At 25.1% G+C, this 11,191-nt stretch overlaps 1 protein-coding gene across 3 annotated transcripts in view; it reads left to right on the top strand.

The window, feature by feature from the left end:
- Window positions 1-2,922: 2,922 nt before the first annotated feature.
- LOC100210487 (lethal(3)malignant brain tumor-like protein 3) overlaps window positions 2,923-11,191 on the top strand; it is a 29,455-nt gene continuing 21,186 nt past the window's right edge. Inside the window, exons 1-3 of one of the 3 annotated variants that reach the window (XM_065788059.1) lie at window positions 2,923-2,991; window positions 9,441-9,536; window positions 9,622-9,722. In XM_065788059.1, coding sequence (XP_065644131.1) covers window positions 9,497-9,536; window positions 9,622-9,722 — 141 coding nt within the window. In that variant the 5' untranslated portion in view covers window positions 2,923-2,991; window positions 9,441-9,496. Of the gene's footprint in view, window positions 2,992-3,051; window positions 3,331-9,440; window positions 9,537-9,621; window positions 9,723-11,191 lie in introns of those variants that run through there. The other 2 variants (XM_065788057.1, XM_065788058.1) reach the window with 2 other exon arrangements.

The following is an 11,191-nucleotide window of genomic DNA, read 5'->3' as shown; positions in this document are numbered from 1 at the left end:
AAAAAAAGTCTCATCACCATTTTTTTTTATGATTTAAAAATGAAGCTTAAAAAAAGCTTGAGTTTGATAGAGATTTGCACAAAAAAACTTTTTGTGGAAGAAAAAGGGAAATTTAAAGCGTTGAGCCGTTCAACTATAAGAGCCCCTCCTTGACGTGACTGGGGAGATGAGCACAGAAAACAAAGCTATATCGGAAAGGTTTATAAACAAACCTAATATTTGAACAGGATGGTTTTGAATAAATATAAACTTTTTTGTTAAGAAGTTTTGTGAAAAAAAACTTGTTTTTTTACTTATTACTATTGAATCTTTATTACTTGATCTTACTCTTTCCTTAAATTTTTGATTGTTTAAATTTTTCTTTAGATGACAACGAGTTGTCATCTAAAGAAAAATTTAAACAATCATATATATATGTATATATATATATATATATATATATATATATATATATATATATATTTATGTATATAACAAATAAAGTTAAAATCCATTTTGAAATTTTTTAATTATCATCTAATATTCAAAAATAAAAAGCTAAAAAGATGTTAGATAGTTTAAAGAATAAAAATAAATGGAATCACCATTGTTGGGTTGTTTAATTGGTAAACATGGCTAGTTGGTTTTAACATGATGATCACATCGTCATATCATTCCTGAATAGTGTTACCATTTGCTTCCGGAGAAATTAGACTTTCTTATTTTATTGTTTTTATTATCTTTTTTGTTTGTTGAAATCTATAAGATCCGTTTTTTTTTAAAGAAAAAATAGAAAGGTGTCTATAAAATTTAATACCAAAAATGTTTAAAAAATAGAGAAACCTCGTTTAATTGTAACTGGAATATGCCTTATAAAAAATTTTTATTTTTAAAAATTATAGTAAATGCCATACGAAAAAAGTAACGCGTAAAAACTGTTGTTACCATTTTAAATGACACAAAAAAGTGTGTCATATATTAAGTTGAAAAACTGTTTTGTTGAATGAGTAGAACGTAAAATTTAAAGATCAATCTAATCCAGCTGAAAATACTTTAAGCATATCCTATGTGATTAGTCAAAACAAATAAAGAAATAAATTTTGTGTTTAGTTTATAAACTGTTTTGTTTTTACAAGTTTAACAAAATCTCGTTTTTTTTTTAAAATAAAAATTTGTCTAGTAATTTTACATAGTAGTTTTATTTTAGTATAGTCAAGTCTCTGATTGTGATACCTTGGTTGTTATGTTTGTTGTTAGGTGTCAAATAACTATATTTTGGTATAATCAAGTATCTGAGTTGCCTTGGTTGTTATGTCGGTAGTTAGGTGTCAAAGTTATGAAAAGAATGCTCTTGTTCACCTTATCGGCCATTTCGCTTTAAAGTTTTTTAAATTTATTTATTTCCGCATTCATTATAATTTCATAATTATTCATAATTATCTGACAAACGATTGTTTGTTTTTATTATGTAGCTATTAATAATAACAAAAAACAATTCAGCTATCATTTTCAAAATAATTTGTTAGAAAAACAAAATTCAACTTCTTTCTAAACTTAGCTTTGTATAAACAGTTTTTATAAACTCAAAACCAATAGAACCTTAAAATAAAGTTATATTTAAATTACATTAATAAAAAGAAATATTATTAATAGTGGTTTGACACAAAGTAGTTTAATCAAAGCGCGCTTTAACTATGTTGAGAAGAGTAGCTCTCAAGAGAAAGACCTTTAAGAAAAGAATTGATTCTATATGTATTAAGTTAAAATGAACTATAATTATCTAGATGTACTTAATATGCTGACATCTTAAAACCAAGTACAATGCTCAAATTTTTCGAGAATGCTATCCATTTCTATATGAAAGGTTTAAACCAATTAAAATAATTTTGTAATTAAATCTTAAATAATAAGAAAAAATACAATAGTTATTAGTTGAAAATCATTTTTGTATTTTAAAATAATTTTTTTATAAAAGCAAACGTATTGCGCGCAAAAACCAAGGACAAACAAACAAACAAAAAAACAAGCCCAAAAAACAAATTACATCTTTAGGTTTAAAAGTTGAAAATCGTTTCTTTTGCTTTGATTGACGAATCAGAAATCTTTTACAGTATATTGCCCGGTACAGTTCCATCCTTTTCTGCTGTCTAATTTACTGGCTCAATTAACCCTTATTTCATTTCTGCTTAACATACATTAAGCAATTACGCCTTTGCTATAACTATATTTACTATAATGCATATCTGTCAAATACTTTTAATCGACTATAATATAGTACCATATTACATTATAAACGAGTTAAGGCTTAATTCTACAATGCAAACAAAATTTGAGAACAATATAATGACAAAACAATTTGAAAAAGTATCACTTTAATAATCATTTTTACTAAAGAAAACATAAATGCAAATATCACGCTATAAAAACTTAATTGCTCAGTGAAGTCATTATCTAACTTAGTAATATCGAGAGTAAAACGCAGAATGCCAACTGCAGAATATAATAGGCTAAGATGAGATAAAATAGGCTAACTATTAACAACTTTTAAAAGGAATTTGAGACTTTCGTTTCCTTTTGTAGCAAAAGTAAATGTAGTAGATTTATATATAAGTATATATATATATATATTTTTTGCCGCTTTAACAATCAACCTAACAATTGAATTATTTTACAATAGATTGTGTTCTATTGAGATCTTTGACTAAACTTTTTCGGTGTTTTTTTTTTATTTTTTTTTTTTATTTTTTTTTATTTTTGAGGCATGTCTCTCCATTCGGTATAATTTTTTGAGACTAGTAAAAAACTTCGTCGTATTTTGTATATACGGACAAAACGTTTTCAAAATATTTCTAATTAAAAAGTTTTCTATTAAATTTTAAAAAGTATACTGTTGTTGTTGAGTCTGCTGTTGTTGTTTTGGTTCTCGCCTTGGTGAAGCGAAAAAGTTAAAGGCACAAATTGTTTACACTATTAAGAGATTGCTTCTATTGGTAAATTCTCACTAATTTTTAGGTTAGTTTTACAAAAAGAATAAGTTATACTTTTTTTCATATTAAATTTGCGAGTCATTTTAGAACTTAAAGTTAAAAAAAAAATAAAAATTGGCTGTTTTTTCAATATTTTACCAAAAGCGTGTCCGAACAAAATCGTAACAACCAATAACTTTTATGAAACAACAAAAGCCTCTACGATGGAACCACGCGTTCTATTCAACTTGAGCAAACTAAAGTTTATCGAGTGTATTGCAATAAATAATTCGTTTGCTTATAGATAGTCTGACGAACTCAGATATTTTTCCATTAATTGTGTGGCAATCACGCAGGATTTTGTTTCAACGAATCAGGTGAGTAAGTATGTAAGTTTTCATCTTTTAGAAATCAAAATTTTTTAAATATTTTCTCTTTTTAGCAAATGTTTTTTTTTCGATAGAGACCGCTATTCAAAAAGATAAATTCTATTCAACTCTATACAATCAAGTATTACTATCGAACTTTTAGGCCCCACTTAAGTACACACGATTTAAGATAAAACTTAAACTATTTTGTTTTGTTTTTGTTTTTGATTTTTTATTAAAAAAAAAACGTTTCAAAATTGAGAACGGAAAAAAGTTGATAGAAAAAGATATCTATTGTTTTGGTTTCAAAACGGGTCGTTATTTGAACTAATCTCTTTTTTTTTTCTCCAGCGATTTAGAAATAGCCTTTGAAATAATCATAAAAAATGTTTATTTCATGTGAAGGTAAAAAAACTAAACGGGCAGTAAAGACTTATAAGTTTAGAGTGTGGCCACTTTAAAAAAATAGTCTCGTTGTTTAAATACACTTTCTATATGTCAAATCATCAAACCATCGAACTTTTTTTTTTTTTTTTAAATGCATACGTGAGTTAAAAAACCCACTTCAAATAGACAAGAACTTTTTTTGGTTGGTTTTTTTGTATTTAATATTAAATTATTGTAGTTTAATGTTATTGATAAGTAAAAGTTAAAAGAAAAAAAATAATAATAGAGAAAATCATTTGCTTAAATAATGTATTAACAATGTATGTACAAATATGATGAACTAATAAACCGGAAAACTTAATTTTTATTTTAAGGCGAAAGGTACAAATAAAATCATCGATTTAAAATGCTTCAGTTTTGTAATTTTTTTTAGTTTTAACATAAAATTGTAAAGTCTAATTCCTTACATTTTAGTTTAAAAGTTTAAGTCAACACATAAGAAATTATCTTTATTAGCAACAAATTTATTTGTTAATTTGCTGCACACAAATTATACTCTTATTATGTCGTTTTTTGTTGTTTTTTTTAATGGCGTTTCAGCGCTTTTTTAGGAACTTTTCGCGTTTTTAAAGGACATAACGCGCCATTATAGTAATTAATTGTTTTGAATAATGACAAAACGTGACCAGAGTAAAAGGTAACACTTTTAAAAGATCTGACCAACTTTTTAATATCAACTTTAACTAACAATCAACTTTGATCGAAAAAAGTTTTTTTGTCGACACTTGTTGACGATACTTTTGTTGTTGATGTGTTGACGGAATTAAAATTTCTTTAATAGTTTATTTATAAAAAACGTATTTGTTTAGTGTATTGTTTTGTATACGCTCAATTTATTCCAGCTGCGATTTTTTAAATCTGGGTTATAATGGAAAACCTTTCTATGTATTCAAGCATACACGCTTAAATAAAAACTAGGAAATAGACTCTTTAAAAGGTTAAAACTTCAAGAAAACCTCCTTTAAAGGTTAAAATCTTAAGAAAATTTCTTTCAGTAATATATATATATATATATATATATATATATATATATATATATATATATATATATATATATATATATATATATATATATATATATATATTTGTATGTATATAAATATATATATACATATATGTATATATAATATATATATATATATATATATATATATATATATATATATATATACATATTTATATGTATATAAATATATATATACATATATGTATATATAAATATATATATATATATTTATATATACATATACTAAAAATTATTTATAACTAAGTATAAATTATAAAAATTAAATATATAAAAAAGTAGTTATAATTAAATTGAAGTTAAAAATGCTAAAAAAAGTTAAAAGTCGAGCGTATTTAACGAGCATATTTTTGCGAGTGTATTTTAACGAGGATATTTCTTGTTTAATTATTCGCTTACTATGGTCTTAGAAGCGCTATTATTACATTTGCCCAAAGTTTTATTCTTTGCTTTAGGATGAATTATGCATACATGCATATATACATACATACATACATACATACATACATACATACATACATACATACATACTTATATACATACTTACATACATACATACATACATACATACATAAATACACACACAGACACACACACACACACACACACACACACACACACACACACACACACACACACACACACACACACACACACACAGACACACACACACACACACACACACACACACACATATATATATATGTATATATATACATATGTGCATATATATATGTACATTTATACATATATGTATATATATATATATATATATACTTATTTATATATACATATATGTACATATATTTATATATACATATATGCATACATATATGTACATATAAATATATATATATATATATATATATATTTATATGTATATATATGCATACATATATGTACATATAAATATATATAAATATATATATATATATATATATATATATATATATATATATATATATATATATATATATATATATATATATATATATATGTACATATATGTATGCATATATATACATATAAATATATATATATATATATATATATATGTACATATATGTATGGATATATGTATATATAGTATTTATATATGTATGTGTGTGTGTATTTATGTATGTATGTATGTATGTATGTATGTATGTATGTATGTATGTATGTATGTATGTATGTATGTATGTATGTATATATGCATGTATGCATAATTCATCCTAAAGCAAAGAATAAAACTTTGGGCAAATGTAATAATAGCGCTTCTAAGACCATAGTAAGCGAATAATTAAACAAGAAATATCCTCGTTAAGATACACTCGCAAAAATATGCTCGTTAAATACGCTCGACTTTAGCATTTTTAACTTCAATTTAATTATAACTATTTTTTTATGTATTTAATTTTTATAATTTATACTTAGTTATAAATAATTTTTAGTTCATTTCGTATCTATTGCTGTTGTTATTATGAATTTATTGTTATTTTTCCCGTTTTTTTATATTAGTTGTAAGCGTTCTTTCTTCTGATTATCAAATAAAACTTCTAAGTTAGCAAATCGCCTTCCCCCCTCCTCCTTACTAGATGGTCTGGATCCGCCTCTGACCGACGGGCGTCCCAAAAGTTATCTTTTTTCAATACTTTGTTAACATAATTTCTTCCATCGGCAAACTTTCGATGAATTTTAATGATTTTTTTATAATTATTAAAGTTGATTTTAAAATGATTTAAGGTAATATGTAATCATAGATACATAAAGATAGGTGTAAATATAAGAACACCGAATACAAATACATAATGACGGAAATAAGTTCATTCACACATAATTATCGAATTGACGCATAGGGATAGGCAAAATAAATAGGATCTAATTAGTTGATTGTTATGTATAGATATCAGCCGCAAATAATTGTGAATATATCGACGGGCTTATAAATATATATTAACGGGCTTTTAAATAAGTAGTGACAAGCTTTTCTGCGCCATAAATAAGTTGATGTGCTCCTTATAATTCTGCGTTTTTCTTGACTTAAGCCAAAAAAAACCAATTTGCCCTGTCTAATTTTAGGGTCGGCTTTGATACTCAGTGGAGAATGTCTTCGGTGGAGGCCTTTATCTAGTTATTTGAAAGAGAAAAAAATCTCCTTAACGCATTTTAGCAAGAAAGTCCTCTTTCAATTGAATACTGAAATTCTGCTTCAGACATTTCCCAGCGGGGACACCTAGTTTCACTTTCGGAATTAGTTCTGCTTCAAGCGTTTGTACCATTAAAGAACGAGTAACTCAAAAGCTACCAAAAATGGCTTAAGTGAAATTATATGTAGTATCTAGAAATGATTTAAATGAAAACATCCAGCAATTTTTTTTTTTTCGTTCTTATAATTTGTAATTTATATTATATATTATATTTTAGTATTATACTTTTTGTTACATATTAATTTTAAAATATTAAATGCGTAATATGTAGGGGTGCACCGAATTGGAAATTTAAAATTCCGGTCGGAACCGGATTTGTTAAAAAAATTCCGGCCAGAACGAGATTTGAATTTATGTAATTTTTTCAAGACTTCTTCAAGAAAAACTTCAAGAATGAAAGTGACTTCATAATATATTTTTATAACCTATAATATATATATGTGTGTATATATATATATATATATATATATATATATATATATATATATATATATATATATATATATATATATATATATATATATATTTATATATATATAATCTATTTCATTAATTTGATTATTATTTCATTTAAATCTAATATGTTGTTTTTATTTGCTCCTTATAATTTTATTTATTGAAAGTTTTAACCTGCATAATATTTATATTTTAAAATCATTTTTTTGTTTTATATTTTTATATTTAGGTTAAAATTAAAATATTTACTGTATTAGGCATCTTATACTTTTTAACTATTTAAAAGTTAAGAAACATTAAAAATGAGACTATTCTCAGAGGCAGGTAACATTTTTGATAAAAAAGAACTCGTTTGTTGCCCAAAACTGGATAACAGCTTTTTGCACTACAATACTCCTAAACTTTTAGAAATCCTTACAAAAGTGATTACTGCAAATAAAGTTAGGTAAATTTACAGTTATTGGTCTAAAATAATTTTATTCTTTCGCTTGTTGTGCTTTCGTGTGGAGACTTGCTCAAAGTGGTGACTTTTTAATATAAACGTAAAGAATATTTATTGGCTTTCGTACATACATTGACTATCTTATAGTGTGCTGCTACAAGGAAGTACTGCTACATTCTTTATCATTTATCTTGCTGCTACAAGGGAGTGATGCTACATCGACTATCTTATAGCCTTATATCTTATAGCTGCTACATCGACTTTGGGTTTGGCATAGGGCAGCAATCTTTTTTCTTTTATTATTTCATTTAAATTTTCTATTGTTTAAAAACGCTCTACTGACAAGAGTGCAACAAGTGAAAAAATAAAATTATTTTAGACTGCTTAACTGTTGCTTTACGTAAAATTACATTGTGTTTGTTAAGATTTTTGTATTTTTTACCTAGGTTTACCTATAGTTCTTCATTGCCCTGTAGGACAATGATTTTTTGATTTAATTTACACAGTCTGTGTCACATGTCTTAAAAAAAAAAAGTAAAAAATAAATTCCGGCATTCCGACCTGAAATATTGTAATTCCGGCCGGAACCGGAATGACCTAAAGGTCACGAATTTCGGCCTGAATTCCAGCCGTAACGGAATTACGGGATATCCCTAATAATATGTGTCTAGTTAATTTTTTACCAATTCACACTAATTAAATTCTTTACTAATCAACACTTTTTTAATTATTTTTAATATTTTGAAAATTAAAGAGTGAACGCAGCTTTAAAAGATAATTTTTTGGGGAAAAATTACAGGTTTCAATAAATGAATAATAATAATTCAAAATGTAGACATAGGTCATTTTTTTAAAATCGATCTGTCGAATCTTTAATTTAACTTGAAAGAAGGTCGTCGTGGTGACTATATATATATATATATATATATATATATATATATATATATATATATATATATATATATATATATATATATATATATATATATATATATATATATATATATATATATATATATATATATATATATATATATATATATATATGATATATATATATATATATATATATATATATATATATATATATATATATATATATGATATATATATATATATATATATGATATATATATATATATATATATATATATATATATATATATATATATATATATATATATATATATATATACACACACATATATATACACACAGACACACACACAGACACACCATAGCAAAACTTTGTTCTTGAAAAAACGTGTTTTAATAAAACTTTGGTTATTAAAAAAGAAAGTGATAATTTGTCAAAAGTGTTATTACAATCTTTTGTTCTTAAGAACGCGTAATAGTAGACCATGGTGTGTTAAACTGGCTACAGCATACGGGGCTTTTTATAAAAAAACTTTGCTCATAAAAAGTTTTTGATTATAAAAGATTCCCCACGTGCCACTACTGCATATTGAAGACATACTTACGTTTTCACTTTAATTTTAAATTCTTTCATTTGAATCCTGTGTTTTATTCTACGAGGCTTTGAAAGTATTTCCTTCTTTGCTTTTTTAGGAACATTTTACATTGAACTTATCTATTATAAAATCACTTTGGTAACAAGAAACCTCATGGCTAAAGTCGATTCAACTGAAGATGAAATTTCGAAAGGTATAAAATATTTGATATTTGTAAGAGTTTTTATAATTTATTACTGTGAAAAAAAAATTATTTTATAATTTGATTTTCTACAAAGCGAGTTCTGTAATTAAAGCTGAAATAAAAGAAGAGTGTGAAGATATCATAAAACGGCAAGAAAAAAGATACACTAAAGTGGAATATACAAACTCCAATAACGTAATGTTTAGTTTACTTTTTGTTAAAATAATTCAGTATAGTCGATTTTAGGTTTTGATGGGTACTTTTTACCAACTAATTTATGACTGAGTAACTGCTTAATTAGTCAGGCTTGGATTGTGAAGAAAAGTTGGTTTAATACTCCTCTCTCCAAAATTATTTTCAACCATAATTACCTTTTTTATTTTTGTTTGTAATTTTGTTATGTTTGCCTTGTAGCCCTTACTTGCATTAATTAATCCCACGCATGAAATTTCAATTATTTTTATGGAAAAATCCTATTTAAAAAATGCTTAACAGATAAAAAATCGATGCATATTTAAAAAAAAGGGATAAAATGCCAATACCATTTTTTTTTAAAACAAAACAAAAAAAAAACATTTACTGTCGCTTTAACTATCGAGAAAACGTCAGTGAAAATTCTATTATATATGCTGTTGAATAATTGTCTGTTGTGTTTTGAATATAAAATATTGATAAATAGCGTAGTTTTATTTAAAACTGTTGAGTATTTACTGACAGCGTGCTTGAACAAAAGAAAAGTATTTTATTGTTTGATTAATTGTTATAGACAAAAGTATTTAACATTTTTAAGAGGCAATACGCGGAGTTTTGTTGCGATATGACTAATTGCGATCGTACTTAAAGTATTTGGATTTTGATAATATGCGTAACTTATCCCGTATAAGGAGGATAAACTAAGCAACCCCCCCCCCTCTATTTTATGCGTGACAGAGCGCTGGCAGACAGGGTTAACTATTGTAATGATATTTGGTGGTTATTACATTATAATATAGATAAAATATTTAATATATTAAAAAAATATATTTTAAAAACACACTTTATATTTTATAAATTTTTGTTTTACATTTTGTTTGCGAAGAATTTTTTGGCGTTTTTATACAATTTTCAGAGGCCGGGTGAATAAAAACGAGCAATTGCTTTTACTCAGTAATTGGTCAGCTTTACGTGAATAAAAGCTCAAGCAGTTTTGACTAAGTTTTTTTTCACGTAAAGCTGAACAATTACTGAGTAAATTGCTTAACTTTACGTGAATAAAACTTAGAGCAAAACTTCTAAAGTATTTATTTACGTAAAGCTGACCAATTATTGAGTAAAAGCAATTGCTCGTTTTTATTCTAAGGACTGTCCATTAATTATCTCAACAAACCAGAGACATAAAATTACGTCAACAATTGATTACCCCCTTCTACCCAAATAAAATTAAAATGGAAAAAACATATTTTTCTTTTTTTAAGTAATTAAATTTATTAAGAAAAACATTGTTAAAGTCAACTTTTCTTTACCTCCACTCTTCCCCTTGTCGAAATCTTTCAAATATTTTCAAACCCTTCCTCCCATTTTTTGTTTACTTAGTTAATGACAGCCCCTTACCACTTTTGATTTTTTTGATTCAAACTTCTTTTAAAAAATTGCGATAATATAAAACAATTTGATTGAATTGTGGT

The sequence above is a fragment of the Hydra vulgaris genome, chromosome 01 (assembly GCF_038396675.1).
Source record: "Hydra vulgaris chromosome 01, alternate assembly HydraT2T_AEP".
Taxonomy (NCBI): Eukaryota; Metazoa; Cnidaria; class Hydrozoa; order Anthoathecata; family Hydridae; genus Hydra; species Hydra vulgaris.
Note: the sequence above shows the minus strand (reverse complement) of the source record. Positions and strands in the feature narration are given on the sequence as shown.